This window comes from Prionailurus bengalensis, chromosome D3, assembly GCF_016509475.1.
Source record: "Prionailurus bengalensis isolate Pbe53 chromosome D3, Fcat_Pben_1.1_paternal_pri, whole genome shotgun sequence".
Taxonomy (NCBI): domain Eukaryota; kingdom Metazoa; phylum Chordata; class Mammalia; order Carnivora; family Felidae; genus Prionailurus; species Prionailurus bengalensis.
The window spans coordinates 46,576,418-46,596,451 of record NC_057356.1 but is presented as its reverse complement, the minus strand read 5'-3'; the positions used below and the strand labels follow the sequence as shown (position 1 = coordinate 46,596,451).

Sequence of the window (20,034 nt, the reverse complement as noted above, 5' to 3'; positions counted from 1 at the left end):
ACTACTAGAACTAATAAATGAATCTGGTAAAGCCACAGGATACAAAAATCAATGTACAGAAATCTGTTCCATTCCTATATAATAATGGAGCAGCACAAGGTGAATTTAAGAAAACAATCCCATTTACAATTACACCAAAAACAATAAAATAGGAATAAACTCAGCCAAAGAGGTGAAAGACCTGTACTCTGAAAGTTTAAAACACTGATGAAAGAAATTCAAGACAACACAAAGAAGTGGAAAGACATTCCATGCTTGCAGGTTGTAAGAATAAATATTGTTAAAATACCCAAAGCATTCTGCACATTTAATGCAATCCCTATCAAAATACCAACAGCATTTTTCACAGCACCAGAACCAACAATCCTAAAATTTGTATGGAACCACAAAAGTCCTCAAACAGCCAAAGCAATCTTGAAAAAGAAAACTGGAGATATCACAATTCCAGATCTCAGGTCATATTATAAAGCAGTACTAACTAAAACAGTATAGTACCATCATAGAAACAGATATACAGATCAATGGCATAAAACAGAAAATCCAGAAATAGACCCACAATTACATGGCCAATCTTTGACAAAGGAGAAATGAATATATGATGGAAAAAGGTTATTCAATGAATGATGTCAGGAAAACTGGACAGCCATATCCAAAAGAATAGAACCAGACCATTTTCCTTCACCATACACAAAAATAAACTCAAAATGAATTAGAGACCTGAATTTGAGACCTGAAACCACAAAAATCCTTGAAGAAAGCACAGTCAGTAATTTCTTGGACACTAGCATAAGCACCATTTTTCTAGATATGTCTCCTGAGACCAGGGAAATAAAACTACTGAAACATTAGTAGTTTCTGCACAGCAAAGGGAATAATTAACAAAACTAAAAGACAACCTATGGAATAAGAGAAGATATTTGCAAATGACCTATCAGATAAAGGGTTCGTATCCAAAATATATAAAAAAGTGATACAACTCACACACACACACACACACACACACACACACACACACACACACTCCAATTAAAATGGGCAGAAGACACGAACAGACATTTCTCCAAAGACGACATCCAGGTGGTCAACAGACATATGAAAGAATGCTCAACATCACTCATCATCAGGGAAATGCAAATCAGAAGTACAAGGAGATATCACCTCACACCTATCAGAATGGCTAAAATCAAGACATGAGCCAAGTGTTGGCGAGAATGTGGAGAGAATGCATGTGCACTGTTGGTGGAAATGAAAATGGATGCAACCACTGTGGAACAGTATGGAGGTCCCTCAAAAAAAGTAAAACAGAACTACTCTACCATCCAGGAAAAGCACTACTCAGTACTTACCTCCCCCCCCCCCCAAATACAAAACACTAATTTAAAGGGATACATGCAGCATTATTTACAATAGCCAAATTACAGAAGCAGCCCAAATGTTCATCAACTGAGGAATGGATAAAGAAGATGTGGTATATATATGCAATGGAATATCCCATTATAAAAAAGAATGAAATTTTGCTATTTGCAATGACATGATAGAGCTAGAAAGTATTATGCTAACTGAAGTCAAAGACAAACCCATATGATTTCACTCATATGTGGGATTAAAGAAACAAATGAACACCAAAGAAAGAGACAAACCAAGAAACAGACTCTTAACTATAGAGAACAAAGTGAACTCTTAACTATAGAGAACCCAGTGGGGATGTGGGGGGGGGATGGGTGAAATAGGGGATGGGGATTAAAGAGTGCACTTATCATGATGAAAAGAAATTGATGGAGAAAGCAAAATTAAAAAAAAATTTTTACATTTATTTATTTTTGAGAGACAGAGCACAAGTGGGGGAGGGGCAGAGAGAGAAGGAGACAGAATCAGAAGCAGGCTCCAGGCTCTGAGCTGTCAGCACAGAGTCCGACATGGGGCTCGAACCCACAAACCACGAGATCATGACCTGAGCCGAAGTCACACGCTTAACCAACTGAGCCACCCAGGCGCCCCTGGAGATAGCAAAGTTTAACAACAAACAATTTAACAAGAAAAAAAACAGATTCCATCTATCTTAAAAGGGTTTAACTCAATAACAGGAGGAAAAACAAAAGTGTCAATATTCCTGATACAGGGGGTATCAGAATTAAACGATATCTTGGGAATGCAAGCTGGTGCAGCCACTCTGGAAAACAGTATGCAGCTTCCTCAAAAAACTAAAAATAGAACTACCCTACGACCCAGCAATTGCACTACTAGGTATTTATCCAAGGGATGCTGTTTCGAAGGGGTACATGCACCCCAATGTTTATAGCAGCACTATCAACAATAGCCAAAGTATGGAAAGAGCCCAAATGTCCATCGATGGATGAATGGATAAAGAAGATGTGGTATATATATACAATGGAGTATTACTCGGCAATCAAAAAGAATGAAATCTTGCCATTTGCAACTACGTGGACAGAACTGGAGGGTATTACACTTAGTGAAATTAGAGAAAGACAAATATCATGACTTCACTCATATGAGGACTTTAAGAGACAAAACAGATGAACATAAGGGAAGAGAAACAAAAAATATAAAAACAGGGAGGGGGACAAAACATAAGAGACTCATTAATATGGAGAACAAACAGAGGGTTACTGGAGGGGTTTTGGGGGGGGGATGGGCTAAATGGGTAAGGGGCACAAGGAATCTACTCCTGAAATCATTGTTGCACTATACACTAATTTGGATGTAAATTAAAAAAATTAAATTAAAAAAATAAAATAAAATGGTTTTCATTGAAAAAAAAAAAAAAGAAACGATATCCGTATCTCACACGTGCAAATAGGTATGAGAATGTAATACTTTTTAGAACATCAGTGTACAATCTAGAAGAAAACAGGATTATCTATGTGTCCCAGTTGGGGCAGAAGATAAATATGTGAAGAAATGAAGTCTGTTATAACAAAAATGTGTACATGTTTGAATGTTCAAATTTTCACAACAAAACTTAATAGCTTTCAAATGAAAGTATTAGAAGGTATACATGATGAAGATTCCTTATGATTACATTATACATTAGAATTTTGGAAAATATGTAAGAAAAATATTTTAAGTTTATTTGAGAGTAAGAGAGAGAGAGAGAGAGAGAGAGACACCGACCCACAGAGAGTAGGAGAGGGTTATTTATTTATTTAGAGACAGAAACAGAGAGAGGTAGAGAGGAAAGGGAGAATTCCAAGCAGGCTCTGCACTGTTAGCACAGAGCCTGACACAGGGCTGAATCTCAGGAATTGTGGGATCATGACCTAATCACTTAACTGATTGAACCCCAGATGCCCCAGGAAATTACTTTTTACTCAGGAGTCATTCTGTTGCACCAATAATTTACATCCAAAGAAAAAGAGACTGTATATATTCATACGGAAAATATCCTCCATAACTTTCTTGAAACATCTTTGAGATATAACTCAAATATCAAAAGGTTTGCCCACTTGAAGTATACAATTCTATGATTTTTAGTACATTCACTGAGCTGCACAAACATTAGCAGAATCTAAGTTTAGAATATTTTCATCACCCCAACAAGAAACCCTGTACCCGCTAAGAGTTATTCCTCTCTCCCTCGTTCATCCCCACCCCCAAGTAAGCAATAATCTCTCTCAAAATAAATATTCTCCTTATGTATCTGCCCATATTATAATGTATAATGTAATCATAAGGAATCCTTATCACATATATCTTCTAATACTTTCATTTGAAAATTATTACATTTTATTGTGAAAATTTGAACATGTATACATTTTTGTTATGACAGACTTCATTTCTTCACATATTTATCTTCTGCCCCAACTGGGACACATAGATAATCCTGTTTTCTTCTAGATTGTACACTGATGTTCAAAGAACTATTGCATTCTCATACCTATTTGCATGTGTGAGATATAGATATCGTTTAATTCTGATAACTAAATTAATTCTGATAGATTTGCCTTCTGGAGATTGCACAGAAATGGAATCCTACAATATATGCTCTTTGGTGATTGACTCTCTTCACTTAACATACTTTCTAGGTTCACCCACACTGTAGCACGTATCAGTACTTCATTCCTTTTTGTTGTTGAATATAATTATTCCATTGTATGGATGCACATTTTGTTCATCAACTGATGGACATCTGAGTGGCTTCCACTCTTTGCTCTATAAATAACAATATGGACATATGTTTTCATTTCTCTTGGGTATACTGCCAGGAAAGGGACTTCTGGGTCATATCGTAAATCTGTGTTTAACATTTTGAGGAAGTGCCAAACTTTTCCAAAGCGGCCGCACTATTTTACATCCCCATCAACAATGAATTAGGTTTCTGGTTTCTCCATATGTTGGCCAGCACTTGTGATTGGCTGTCTTCATTACAGGTAGCCTGGTAGGTGTGAAATAGCATCTCACTTGGTTTTAATTTGCATTTCTTCATAATTACTTATGATGTTGTGCATCTTTTCATGTGCTTATTGGTCATTTGCAGATTTTCTTGGGAGAAAGGTCTCTTCAGATCCTATGCCTATTTTAAAATGTGGCTTATTTGTCTCTTAATTGAGTTGTTAGAGTTCTTTACATATCCTGGATATAAGTCCCTTGTCCTATCTACAAGTTGCGAATATTTTCTCCCATTCTGCAGCTTTTTTTCTTAAGTAGGCTCCATGTCCAGCATGGAGTCCAACACAGGGGGCTTGAACTCACAACCCTGAGAATGAGATTTGAGATCCAAAGTTGGATGCACCCTAACCCTAACCCTGGTTGGCTTAGTCAGTTAAGGGCCCCCCCACCTTTTTTTAAATTTATTTTTTGTTTTGAGAGAGAGAGAGTACAAGCAGGAGAGAGAGGGAGAGGGAGAGAGAAAAAATCTTAAGTAGGCTCCGTGTTCAGCACAAAGCCCAATATGGGGCTCAGTCCCACGACCCCGGGATTATGACCTGAGCTGAAATCAAGAGTGGGGACACTCAACTGATTTAGCCACTCAGGCACCCCTGTTTACTTTGACAATACTCTTTGCAGCACAAAAGGCTTTAATTTTGATGTAGTTCAATTTAGCTGTTTTCCTTTTGTTGTTGTGCTTTTGATGTCCTGTCTAACCCAAGAGTTTTATGGTTTTAGCTCTTACATTTAGGTCTACGATCCATTTGCATTCATTCTTCCATACAGTATACAGTAGGAGTCCAACTTCATTTACTTGCATGTGGATATTCAGTTGTCGTCACTCCATTTGCTGAAAAGACTATTCTTTGCCTACTGATTTACCCTTGTCAAAAGTCAATTGATCCATAAATGTACAGATTTCTTGACTTTCATTGATCTCTACAGGTCTATTCTTATGCCAGTACCACTCACTTGATTACTTTGTAGATTTTGAGATTAGGAAGTATGTTATCTTCCAATTTTGTTTTCCTTTTCAAGACTGCCTCTGGGTTCCTTAAGTTTAGTATCACTTTGTCGATTTCTACAAAAAAGCAGGCTGTGATTTTTTTGAGGGATTATACTGAAATCTGGTAGCTCAATTAAGGCAGTACTGCCACCTTAACACTATTGTCTTCTGACACATGAACATGAGAAGTCTTGTCAGTAATATTTTACGATCTTTAAACTGCATCATTATGGAAATAAAAAGAAAACTATGCAATGGAACATGCTGCTGATACCATGCACAAAATAATGAATGATCATACTCTGGCCCACTATTTGAGTATAATCTCTCATCTAGCAGGAGCTACGGAACTATTCATACTCTGATTCTAATAATGACACCACTGGAGCTATAATCCAAAGAAATAACTCAAAAAAAAAAAAAAAAAAAGGAAGAATATGCTATTTACTGCAGCACTATCAGAGTGAGATACTGGTAAATAGAGAAACAACAATAATCAAATATCCCAGCAGTTTCCCAACGAAAGGAAATGTCAAATTATTAACAAAATGGAAATCTAAATATTCTGCATGCCAATTACTTATAAAAACATGTTAAAATATGGAAGATTTGTAAACAAAACTGCATCAAGTCTCACGTGTGTACTAAAGATCACAAAATAACTGGAAGCAAAACAGCTTAAAATGTAAGTATCACTGGGTTATTTTTACGGAGTTGCCTAACATCTTTTTTTTTTTAACCTTTATTTATTTTTAGAGACAGAACAGGAGCGGGGTAGGAGCAGAGAATCCAAAGCAGGCTCCAGGCTCCAAGCTGTCAGCACAGAGCCTGATGCAGGGCTCCAACCCATGGACCAGGAGATCATGACTTGAGCCTTACCCGACTGAGACACCCAAGTGCCCTAACATCTTAAACTATTATGTATATGTTTTTAAAGGAGAGATCTTGTCACCTTTAGCACACAAGAGGACATGAGTGACAACCCACTTATTATCTGTGATTCAGCATTAATACTGCTGAGTAGCCGAATCGGTTTAGCAATTCTGTTATCAAGGACACCTAACAACAGACTGTGCACTGAACTCCTACCCCTAGGACCAGGGCTAATGCAGGCAAGGGAAAGCTCATCCTCTTATGCACACTTAGTGAGCTTAGGGATAAAAATCATTAACCTTCTACTTGCTTGTCAGTCCAACAGCCTGTAATGATGGAGCTGAAAGAAGAGCAAATGTATTTAACCTATTAGCAATTTGGGTTACTACCCTCTTATTTTAAAGTGCACAGAGTTATTAAACCACATGATACATGTTTATCTCACTGGAAAGTGGAGACAAATATATCCCCCCTCTCTCCCACACCAGCTGGAACCAACCTCTCATTTTGTGTTCTTCTAAGAATAAATGGCAACCCTATTTTTTTGGCGCCTGAAGTGATAGAACCTTGTAGGATGAAGAGAAGACTACAATGAACAGAACTTCAGGGAATTATTTCCCTTCCTGCATTGCCTTTTTCCTGATGCTATAAATAACAACATTACATCATGCCGGCAAGGCATGCTGTTCAAATACAAGAGGCAGGCTTGCTCTTTGACAGATGCAAAGAACACTGCTACCAAACAGCTCCACTAATGTCAACATGCCCGAGAGAAGAGAGCTCAGGCAAAGACCCTCTGTGGTGTTTGCCACTTCCACCTGGCCTCTGCTCTCCGTGACCCCTGCAGGCCTCCCGTCTCTTTTCTCTAGCTGATAAATTCACCACCAAAGGGACCGACCTCCACTTTTCTGTCCCTGTCCCAATCATGAACTGGTAGGCTAAAAAGCAACACAGCCCTTCCACTTATTCCGGGGAGCACCAGTGAAAAATGTCCTTTCATCTTAATAAAAATACAGACAGAAGCACTACAATTTTTAAAAGGTACCTCAGACAACTGAAGTCACCTAAAATAATGAGCAGAAAGCAAGTCCCCAGACAGAACACACGCTGGTGTAGATGTGTCCAAGCCTTTCACCCAGAACTTCACAGCTAGTAGAAAATAAGGATAAGAAAACCCTGACTGCCTGAGAAGGAGATGGGACGGGGGGGTGACATGAACATGGTGAAGCGAAGGTCAACCGTCAAAGCAAGTCCCTACAGACACCGTTCAGGGTAAAGAAACCACATCCTATTATTCTCAGAAGGGAGAGGAGGGGCGGGAGGGGAAGTACTAAACAGGGGAGCAGACCGTAGTGAGGGGGCGGCGTTTGCCAGAACAAACAAGGCAGCTTCAAGTCAGAGAAAGAGGAGATGATCAGGGGACATTCGCACACATATGAAAGGTAAAGTTCATTGTAACTTTTTCAGTGTGGTCTCCAGACCTTGCACAAACTTCCTTCCCTTTGTCCTCGTGAAGCAGTACTGTAATGGCTAATTGTCTGAGTGGCACCTACAGTCAAGTGGGGCCCAGGTTGAGCCTGAAGAGCACAGGGGCTCATGCCTGTTGATCTGGGTACCCCCTGCCATAAGCAGAGACTTAATTTCTTTTTTTTTTCTCCAGGGCTACAATATATTTTTTTTAATTTAAATCCAAGTTGGTTAACATATAGAATAATGATTTCAGGAATAGAATTTAGTGATTCATCACTTACACAGAACACCCAGTGCTCATCCCAACAAGTGCCCTCCTTAATGCCCATCACCTATATAGCCCATCTCACCCACCCAACACCCTTGCGTCAACCCTCAGTTTGTTCTCTTTATTTAAGAGTCTTTTGTGGTTTGCAGGGACTTCATTTCTTTTTTAAAAAATTTAATGTTCTTATTTATTTTTGAGAGAGAGAGGAAGAGAATGAGCCAGGAGGGGCAGAGAGAGAGGGAGACAGATTATGAAGCAGGCTCCAAGCTCTAACTGTCAGCACAGAGCCTGACGCGGGGCCCAGACCCACAAACCGCAACATCATGACCGAGCTGAAGTCGGACGCTTAACCAACTGAGCCACCCAGGTGCCCCACAGAGACATCATTTCAATCCAGCTGCATTTTACCTCATTTATTCAATTCATTTCTTTAGAGCTGTACTTCTCCAACCAGCACATCAGAATTTAAATATCTGATTCTGCACCCTCCTTAGGAGGATAACCTCTTACTCTAATCGTGAAGACATTTTGCATCTCCTTTTTCAGAAATGGTTTCAGAAATAGGCTTACGTGCCACACAAGAGAAGCAGGCAGTCTTTGATAACCAGCTTTTTCTTAACAAAGACAAGACATCAGTCTCATTGATCAATGGACTCATCTATTCAAAAAGTAGGAGTCTCAGCTTAGAAAACAGTTTCAAAATAAGAGTTCTCAAAATGCGTGCACAGTAACAACCTCATTAGAATGTTTATCAACTTTCATTAGTTTAGGTATTACAACTGAGTTTGATCACTAAACAGTCACATGATATAAAGTGTGTAATGAAAGAGTATGCATGTAAAACCAAATACATGTATATATTACATACTAAGTAGATAGTTAAAACTGAAGGGGAGGAAATCTGTATTATTTACGGGGAAAAAAAGAGGACCAGAGAGAAATAAAAATAAGTGATTAAAATGTAGGCTTGTCCCTGATAACTTTTTAAACAACCAAAAAAAAAAAAAAAAACTCATTAATCACTTGTATGCTTAATGGACTTATCAGTACCATACCTGGTTTACCTGGGTAAAAACTCATGGAAGTACAAAAATTCAAAACTATATAAATTCACATTTTAAAATTGAGATTCCTATACAACATCTGGGACCATTTCCCTAACAGCTGCTTGCAGTATGGAGAATCGGGGAAATATAGGTAAATATATAGGTATTGTGTAGGACCTGTCGCCCCTCTAGCTACATGCCACCCACTTTGCCAATCATGGGTTGGCTTTTACCGACACCAAAACATTTTTTTTTCTCCTAAAAAGAAAAAAAAAGTAAGAAGTTTGATAACCCTACTTCCCAGGCTTAAGCCTCAGTAAGAATAAAACCCATCACACACGAGTTATATATTGTTTATCCCATGCTAAGTACCACAGGAACCCAGTTATGCCTCCCAGCAACATGACAAGTCACACGGGAGAGGTCAACAGGAACTGGACAGGTAATGAGAACACAAGAGGGTGGAAAGGTAGGAGGTGGGAGTATACAGACACACAGTGGGGAGAAGCCAAGGCAGTAAAGAGACAAAATTCTCTCTGCAGAGATTTGTGCTTTAACAGCAGTACCTTTAGCACAGGGTATGCTCCATCCTGGGGTGCAAATGCACCTCACATAACCACCTCACTTGACCACCTGCTAGGTCAAGTTGGGCCCTAACAACAGGAAATAACAAAACCACCATGGCAAGGGTTATCAAGTGACAGGATGGGGTGGCTTTGTCAAAAAACATCCTCCCAGACGGATTCCAAATTGTCCCAGAGGATGTAAAAAGTTGTTCATGAAATTAAACAGAAAGTGGGCAAGGGCACAGGATTTGAAAAGAATGTGTACAGAAAATAAACTAACCAGCACATACTGAGCTAGTCACCCTGTAGGACAGCAAGCTGACACAAAAGCAGCTGTTCCAATTATGTAGACTGACTCACTGAAGAAACTGAGTGTCATATGCTGCATCTGCGAGGTTAAAGCTCGCACACCATGTTCTCTGTTTGTTGACAAAAAGATCTCAGGGGTCCTATCTCTAACCTAAATGCTTACTAAAAATTAAAAAAAAAAACAAAAAACAAAAAACAAAACCCCAACATGTTCTTTGCAAGCACATTTGTCAGCAGGGCCCCATGTTTCCATAAACCGGTTTGAGGCCTTAGAGGCCTTACAAAAGCCTCTGACAGGAGCTGTAACAGCCCCTCTGGGCAGTCCCACATCTGCAAACAAAGGAGTCCGTGCCCCCAACCCTACCCCAACCAGCTTCCTCACGGTCACTTGGGAAGGTGAATGAAATGCTTGTGTCTGGGCACTGGGAGAATACCATTAATAGTCCAAGTTACCTCAGAATCCCCCAAATCCTTCCTTCTGGGCCCTTGGGAAGGGCCGAACAGAAAAACCGGCACATCCCCTTGGCCCTGATGCTACAGCTCACTAATCAGAGGCAGAAATACATCTTTTAGTCTTTTTTCTGAAAACCAAGGATCAGTCCGGTAAGCAAGCTGCCTCACGGTGAAGTAGTCCTAATATCCACCACCCACACCAGATGACAATTCTCCACCCCCCCCGCCCCCGAAAGTGCCTGAATGCCTGCTAAGAACCATAATGCCAACTGTGTACCTCCCCATACTGTATTCAGAAGGGTCCTCTGACGACCCTATGGCCTCCTCATTGCTAGAATCATCCCAACAGTAGTGAATAACCACTTGCTTTTAGCATCCACTCAGTCCCTAATAGGAATGAATTATGGCACAAACTAAAACCATGCCAAATTAAGTATTGGGGGGGGGGGGGGAAGTTACCAGTTTAGCTAAAAGTTAGGCATTTTTGTTTGAAATAAAAAATTGACTAAAATGGCAAGCTTAAGATACAAACCCTTGTTTTACATTTCTATTTGACACCTTTAAGACCCAATTTAGAGCATTCATTTAACGTGGGGAGTAAAGAGAGAATTCTAATAAATGCCCAATGCTAAGGTGCCTTATGCTGTGTTGCACATAATTATAAATTCAGGCTCTCGTCCCAGGCAGCAAATCTGTTCAACATTGAACCTAGTATCAACATGTTCAGTTATTCAAAATGAGTAATGCCTGCCCTTTAAGAATTGGACATTTAAGGAAGCACTGACCTTGTAACGCAACTCTCATTTCAGAAATGGTCACTGCGGTGAGAAGGCTTCGTCGATTTAAAATTCCCTTATATAGGTTATTTCCTCTTGCACAAACCCAAGGGAGCACAGAAACTTTAATAAACTGAACATCCTTCCCTACACGTAAGACCATAACGCTGAGCTTAAAAGAACGCTAACCAAAAGAGCAGACTGCATAAGAAACTGATCACAACTATGTTGCTAAGACAGCAAGAAAAAGGAGAAACATAACTGAACGCTTATGAGCCTGAATGCAAAGAAAAACAGTTGTAAGATAATGAGAAAAAAACAATTCAGACACAGGTTTAAATAATTCAGATCCTGCTGTGCTTTCTGTATGTACTAGTTTCCAATTATAAATTATCAGTACTATCTCTAAAATACAACTTCCATATGTAAAGATGAGGAGTCCTCAGATTTAAGGAGGCACCTCACGAGGGAAACGAAACAATATACACTCAGTTGCCAACAAAAAATATCAGTAAACAAATCATCCCTGCGCTCACAAGAGCCTCACAAAAGCCTTCTTCGTGAGCAAAAATCTTCAAAAGCACTCACAGCGGGTTTGCAGGAGGCTGACGACTAGAATTAACTGTGTTGCTGCCGGGCACCCGGTTAACTGGAAGATGGAGGTTGTTAGAATCTCGCAATATTCTCTATTAGCTGTTGGTGCACCTGGCATAACAGCCACCTTCTTTCATATGATTTTTTTCTTATACTTTTCTTTTTCTTCAAATCTTCATGTCCGCAAGCAAGCAGATTGGGGAGGGGGGAGGGGAGAGAGGTGCAGAGGCACCTGGGTGGCTCAGTTGGTTAAGCATCTGACTCTTGGTTTTGGCTCAGGTTATGATCTCATGGTTAGTGAGTTTAAGCCCCACAGCAGGCTCCGTGCTGACAGCTAGGGATTCTCTCTCTGCCCCACTCCCCACTCATGCGCTCGCTTGCTCTCTCTCTCTCAAAAATAAATAAATAAACTTAAAAAAAAAAAGAGGTGACTTTGTGTCTATGTCATGGGGTTACTCAGGATTAAACGGGTATCCTGTATAAAGCGCCTGGCACAGGGCTTGGCCAAATGAAGCCCATGAAAAAGTAATAAAAGCTACTACTGTTTCAAAGCTGATGGTGTCCTTGACATTTCAGGCAATAACGTGTATAAATCAATTGTTAACCAAGATGAAAATTTAGAAACAGATTATTAGTAACTCCAGAAAAGGAAAAAAAATAATCGTATATTATGTTCTTCAACTGAGACATTTGCTAATGTTCCTATGCCTCTGGCTTAGAGTACACCAATCTCGTCACCCCTGCCTCTCCCACCTCCTGAAACAGAAGGTTACTAACATCCTGGGTTCCTGGAAGAGGCTTTTGTAGCAACGATGCAACTGAAAAGCACAAGAACAAAACGTTCCTTCGCCCAATGGCATTTGCCTCCCTTTGATACTAGCACGGAGTGAGAATTACAGATTTGATCCACAGAAGGCTTTATTTAAAAATATGAGGAAGGCACAGTACCTCTAATCGTTGTATACGTCCCTTGAAAAACATGAAGAGGGAAGAATTTGGATAAGCAGCTTCTTTTTTGAGAAGAATTTCCTTCGCTTCATCCAGGCCTGCTTTGTTATCACTGCCATCCAAGGCAAAAAATGGGCGGACCACAGTATGATACCAGAGCAGAGCTAATCTAAAGGAAGAGGGAGAGAAAGATTGAGCAAGGCTTTTCTTACAGCGTTTCTACTTTGTCAAAACTCAGTATGTGCTCTTCTAATACACACTCCTTCCAAAAGTCTTTGAATAAGTAAATCAGAGTATTTTCCCCCATTTAATCTTACCAATATTTGGAAAACTAACTTTGGCGCAGCTTATACATCAGCATATGCCCATCAGGTGAGAGGAGAATAATAGGATAAAAGCATTTAGCTCTGTTGAGGCTTCCAGATGGCTCTCTGAAGGTATGGACTGAGATAAAGCTCTGATTTCTACACTTCACTCATCAGCACACAAATTAGAAAGACGAACTGGTTACCATGAATTTACTGTCCCCTCATAATAAAGGCATTACTTTTTTGCAAAAGAAAAATGTAGTTTTCTCCTGTGTTCACAAAGTTAGAGTGTAAGCCTCAGAATCCAAATTTAAATATGGGAACCACAGACACAAATTTTACTAAAATGTATTAAAATAAGTGAGAGAACCAGAAAAAGAGCTCTTTCTCTGGCCTTTGAGAAGGCTCAATTTGAAGAATAAATAATCATTTAAAATTCCCTTATTTCATACTCCTCCTTTCAAGAAAAATAACACATTAAATAAACTAGGTAAATAAAATAGATTCGTTAGGATCTTTAGTGAACAGACAAAAATGTTTCACTAACACATCAAATATTTTTATGTAAATGTGTGCTTCTAGCATGTTTATAAAATCAGTTCTCTTCTGGAGATCAGATGAATTTACATTACTAATTCATTTCTTTCCAGAAAATATTAAGATATAGACAAATTATCACAAGTTACAAAACTATTACATCAAATTAATAAAATACCACAGTTTATGTAATTTAATGACTTTGGGGAGGAACAAATATATTTTTGAAATGAAAATTTAATGATATTTTTAACAGCTACCAATTGATTAAGACTGAATATCCAAATTCCTCAATATCGATAGTAGAAACAGAGCTCGGTCTCTGTGATATTAACATTTTTTGAAAAATGTCAAAGGGCATCTAGTGTCTGGTAAAATTACTCAAATTGCAAATGGTGAATATTTACCAGACTGAGAAAAAAAACCACATTGTTTTTTAACTGATGGAGGAATGGGTGAATCCTCGCTCTGGATAGTTTTATCAGCTTCTCTCCACACTCTCCTGTTTCAGTAACTGTCATTTCAGTTTCGACTAACAGGACTCAGATTAACAGGACTCGATTTAGTTGACTAGCACAAAATATCCAAGCCACATGAGAGAGACCACTGGACCAACCAGAATCATCAAAGAAAATGACCCAATATCAGGATTCTCTAGGTAATAATAAAAATTTCAGAATCACAGGAAAGTTATCAAATTCGTATTCCTTAAAAATTCAAAAATCAGGGTCATGAATCTCAGTAACTCTGGTCAAGGTCACAGAAACTGCTTATAAAATCATCTGCGGTTGAAAAATGTGGTTGCTTTACCTGTTTAAAATACAGGATTCATGAGAGTCAAGAACAGTGTCCTCTCTCTAGAAAGTCAGCTTATAAACACCACCAAAGACACAGTTCTCGGCATTGTGTTAAAAGGCATAAGGCGTGGCATCGTGTCAACCAACCAATTTACCTGAAGTTTCCTTTAAAGGCTTTGATTGTCGTTTACTTACTTTCAACACTATATTATCTACCAAAGCATTGCAATACAGCTACTCACGTAGCTAAAGGGGCCTTCATGTCCTTACTTTCGCTTGCATACATCAGTGAAGAAAGCCCTTGCAGGCGGTCTCCAGGAAAACCCAGCAGGTTGATGATTTTGAGCAGGTTGGGGGGCACCATGGATATGCAAAGGTGAAAAAGGCCATATCCAAAGCTAACAGCACCTTTCAGTCTGTTTAGAGACTCCTCAGACACCCCTTCAGCCACAATGTGATTATCATTTGCAGCATCAGAAGTCAAGGGCTCTTCAGTTAGCTTCTTCTGATACAGCTCCTGGAGGGCATTGATGTCCAGATAGCATTTATTGTAAATCTTCCAGGCTTTCCTAAGGATCCACCCACCTTTTATATAGGCTATAGAGAAGGGGAGAAAAGCATTAAAAGAAGTAAATAAGCATTCAAAATAATTTTCCTTTATTAATAAAGGAGATTGAAGAAGGACCTGAAATTCAAGCAAAAATTTAAAAAACAATAAAAATGATCATCTCTCATTGCACCTTGTTCTCTTCACAGGGCTTCAATTCCTTATTTGTCTGATTTCCCTTACTACACTGGATGACCACTAGCAAGAACCATGTATTTTTTTTGTTCACCGTCCTATCAGGCCCCTCTCTCGCACGAGCTGGGACATGGTATATTATGCACACTGAATCAAAGAATAAATGCATTAACGCCAGCATGCAAGCGTCACTTGAATCTGACTTTTGTTCTGTATGTTCTGTGAAACATGAATCTCCACATGTTTCTGAACTACCATGCACTTTGCTGATAAACCTCTCTTAAAACGCCTACGTTTGTCTACCCTGTGCTTCTTTCCTCCTAAAGAGCAAGTTTTAAGTTGAATTCACTGCTAAAAGTACACCAAGCATGGCAACTCGCCAAAACTAAAACAAGCAAACAAAAAGGATTAATTTATACTTACTGGGTGAACAAACGGCCAGTTCATTAATGTGTAAGTCATCAGTGTTCAATGCAGAAATGCAAAGAATCCCCCATTCATCTCTACCTAATGCCTGCTGTGTGGGCCTTAACCACTCACTCCTCACTAGGAGGGCATTATTTGGTCTAGGACTAAGACCCTCCACCCACTGCCCAGCCTAGATCTAGACCAATCCAGTGAAGGAAGGTGGCAAAAAAGAAGCTACTTCATAGAGGAGGTGAAAAGATGTTATTTTTAAAGGCATTTTCATTATTTCTTGTTGGGCCAATTTTTAACATAGTTCTCACAGTCGCTACCCAGTTCCATGCCCAGCTGACCCCTCTCAGACAAGCCCACAGGTCCTGCCTCACCCTCTCCTTCTGATGGGGAAAGGAAGGAGCAGTCAACTTCTCAGTGCTTATCTGAGTGTATCATCACCATATTTGGGGGGAAAGGTCTTCTGTAAGGAATTTTCTCCAGAAAAGAGTTTAATCACTCAGCACTGTTACCAATATGGCACTGATAATCTGACCCCAATGCACAAATGGAAGACAACATGAACTGCCCCAGGCTTTCAGGCCCTTTAGAATAGCAGAAAAAGAAGTTTGTCAACATTTTTAAATTACAAAAAATACAGAACATAAAAGCTGATTTACAAAGTCTAATCCCTGCATTGAAAGTGATCGAAGAACATATGGTACATACAGAAAAGAGTTATGGGAGCAGGCCTACTGCTATCCTTTGAGAGGCCTGTTTACAAGACTGGCCTTTGGCTAGGGTCTATGATATTGACTTGGGAGAGTTCCCAGCATTCCTAGAACTGGTAAGAGTGGCTCACTGTGCCTACCCTGCTTATACAAAGAGTATGTTTCATGCTGAACACCTGCTTTCCCCTGGGAGTCTGGAATTTGGCTATGTGCAAGGCAGATTGTATCTATACATGGTGAGCCCCCAACAAAAACTCTGGGTGCTGTGTCTCTAACCTCATTGCCCAGAGATTTAAGCATGCAACTCCACTGGGAGAAAATTTTGGTCACTTTAGCCCAATTTTTCCTGGATTCCATCCCATCCATCTTTCCCCTTTGCTCTTTTGCTTTGTATCCTTTGCTGTAACAAATCATAGCCATGAGCATGATCACATACTGAGTCCTGGCAAATCACTGCACCTGATGGTCTTACGGACCCCCAATTCATGTAATCAAGCTGATATTTAATCAAACTAGTATTTTACTTAAATGTATCAAGTTTCTGATAAATGATGACCATATCTCCTAAGGGATCACAATTGAAAACACAACCATAGGACAAGTTCCAAGTTCTGGATTTGTTAATGTCTTGTAGACTAAGTCCACTGAAAAGAATATCGTTAAGATAGGATGAACAAGCAAAACAAAAGGTTTTTTTTTTTTTAAAGAGAACGATTTTTATAACTTTATAAAAGTAATACATGTTTGAAACAACTTTCATTTAGTTCGAATGAACAAAAACATTTACTGAGCAAATATTACATTTCAGGCACAGTTCTAGGACAACCAAAGAGAAAGAAGATACAGATGGCACCTTTAAGAGGAGGCACACTGACTTTTCTGTGAATGGAAGTACTGCAGGAAAACAAAAGGTCTGAGAAAACCCTTAAACTTCTAGGGTAACACACCCACAAACAATATGACACTCAGTTATGATCCAAAATGCCAAAGGTTGAACAGAAAAATGAAAAAGAAGGAAACATATATTCTTAAGAACACAAAAGCCAATTGGAATAGAATAAATATTGGCTACAGATTTAAAGAATGAAAAAAGAGGGGCACCTGAGGGACTCAGTCAGTTGAGCATACGGCTTTGGCTCTCAGTTCATGATCTCATGGTTTGTGAGACTGAGCCCTGTATCAGGCTCGCTGCTGTCAGCACAGAGCCCGCTTGGGATCCTCTAGTTCCCTCTCTCTGCCCCTTCTCTGCTTGTGCTCTCTCAAAATATAAACATTTTAAAAAATGAAAAAAAGAAAACTTGCAAAACCCTAAAAATATTAACTAGCTATTAAGTTCCCATTACATGCCTAAGACTGTGCTTGGCAACGGAAGGATACAAAAGAACCATAAGCCATAATCTCAGCTCTCCAACTGTCCATTATAAAACTGAAAAATAAATGAAAAAAAAATAAGTGTATAACATTAAGACTATCTCTCTACATATATGTTTGTATATACACTCCACTGGGCTATACATAGAAAAATGAAAATAATGTTGAGTTGATGGGTGAATTATTCTTTTTTATTTCCTTTTTGTCACCAAAGTTTTCTATGCAGCAAATATATAAACGAGTTAGTGCGGAATAAGTATTGCGGGATTCCAGTAGAAAACTTTACTGCCTCCTACCTCTGGGCCTAACTGGAAATTTTATGGACCAAGTTTCATCCCATTTTATCCTGTATTTCCAGGCTGCTGGAGCTTCATTCAGGAAGCACAGCTTCCATCCAGGGAACACCAGCATTCCAGGAAACAGCTACAGGAGTGTGAATATGACAGAGCAGGTGGACAGGCTGTTCAGAGGCAGAGTGAAACGGGGGAAGCAGGGAGGGTGTGCTCAGCTTGGCGGGGCGGGGTCCCCTGACGTCCAGCTGAGGAATAGTCACCTGCACCAGGAGAAGCAGGCAATTTCTAAGATTGGGGTTGAGGGGACTACCAGTGTTAGGAAACACATTGTAGCAATCCAGATCTCAGGTGAAGAATCATAGCAAAGGAGGGGTAGCAATGGAAACAAATGGCAAAACCCATCAATGCCAACTGCACAGACTCAGTTAAAAACTGACAAGGGTAAAAACCCTATTTTTATAAAATAATAATGTAATTCCACAGGTCTTTAATCTCTTACCTAAGAGAGGAGTTTAGGTGCCAATGTTTAAAAGCACATGTTAAAATCTGTAGTAACAAGCTTTAAAGCTTCTAATTTGAGCCAAGTAAATAGAACCCAAAGTTTTTACTAAGTCAAAGGCTATAATTTGTGCAAAACAAAGTTCATATGCACACAGAAAGATACGGTTTTTGCTACTTTCTAAGCTCAATGTGGCAGGGAAACAGGTTCCCCAGGACTCTCACCCTACTTCCCTGTCCCAAGTGCTGTGACCAAAACGTCTGAGCACAGCCTGATGCCGTCAACCACAGAACAAAGGCTGAGTGAGGATCAGGCAGAGCCGGCCCTGTGTTCCATGCAGCTCCTGCAGGAAGCACCCTCAGTTGCCTTGATGGTGTAGCAAGGCAGCTCATGAGCACACGTTTTCCCAGCAGGCAGAGAAACAGTATTCATGAGCCCCATACCCTACACAGCCTTCCATATGGCTCCTTGAAAGGTCAAATATAAATCATTCAGCCATCGCTATCTATGCTTTTGACGGAAGGCAAAGAGAGCAAGAAAACCACAGACCATTTGCCCTCCCCCTTGAAGGCCAGCCTCAATCAGCTGGGAGATGCAGGGGAGAGAGGAAACTCTGTTCCCGTTAATGGAAAGCCTTAACTCTATCCAGGTGTGGGGGGGGGGGGGGGCGGTGCGAGAAATGGGACGCCTTCCCAGGAAAGGGCTAGCGTCTTCTGGAGAGTGAAAATATGAAGTTATACTAATTGATGTTGGGATAAGTTTTACAGATTTTTCAGCAGGAACTGTATCCGATGGGATCTCCTACCATAGCATTCTGTTTGTTCACTTGCCCCAGATGAGGCTGGTCAACCCTATAATGAAAGGTCACTTCAGGCTGACCCTTTTTTGTGACCCACATAACACACTTTGGAAGAACAACGGTTTTGTTTTCACTTCTAAAGGACACACTTTTCCAATCTCAACTCTTCTTGGGACTCCATATCCTGCACCTCTTTCCTGAATGGCATCACCCCTCCTCCATCCCTTCCTTTAATTCACATTATTATACACCCACCATTTGCTAGGCAACAGTGCCACGTCAGGTGCCAAGGACAGAGAGAAGAAAACAAACTTCCATTGATCTTCCAAGGAAGAGTTTCTGAGCTGTTCACACCCTGTTCACCCAATCTGTGACTAACTTACATGTCTAGCAAGTAAAGTATCATCCTGAATGAATTATAACCTCCTCTTTCTCCCCTACTAAACCATCCAGCTCCCTCAGGGCAAGAGCTACTTCCTACTCATCTCTAGAGCCCTAGCACTTACCACCCCACAGTGTGGAATGCATAGTAGGTACTCATAGTTGGTAAGGGGGAGGGGGAAGAGCAGGTAGACATAGTTGCTGCCCTCAAGGAGATTACAGTCAAATACGTGGGCAGGCATGTAAATAAAAATTTGTACTGCCATATGATGAACACTCTGACTATGCACGGGATACATGTGGAACAACAAAGGGCAGATGGAGTCCCTGAGGAAGGAGAACATGAAGGAGGCTGACCTGGAACGTACCTGGATAGGCAAGAGAAAAAAAGGGGCTGCGAGCATCTGAACTGAGGGTGGTATACAGGAAGGCAAGAGGCAGCAAAAGGCATTGAGGGAAGCACACAAAGCCCTGCTTAGCGGCAC

At 40.0% G+C, this 20,034-nt stretch overlaps 1 protein-coding gene across 1 annotated transcript in view; it reads right to left on the bottom strand.

Moving 5' to 3' along the window:
- The window catches only part of TTC39C (tetratricopeptide repeat domain 39C), a 109,571-nt gene that overhangs the window by 31,994 nt on the left and 57,543 nt on the right, over nt 1-20,034 (bottom strand). The window contains exons 5-6 of the mRNA XM_043558472.1: nt 14,580-14,934; nt 12,696-12,864 (exon numbers count right to left, since the gene is read on the bottom strand). Coding sequence (XP_043414407.1) covers nt 12,696-12,864; nt 14,580-14,934 — 524 coding nt within the window. The remainder of the gene's footprint in view (nt 1-12,695; nt 12,865-14,579; nt 14,935-20,034) is intronic.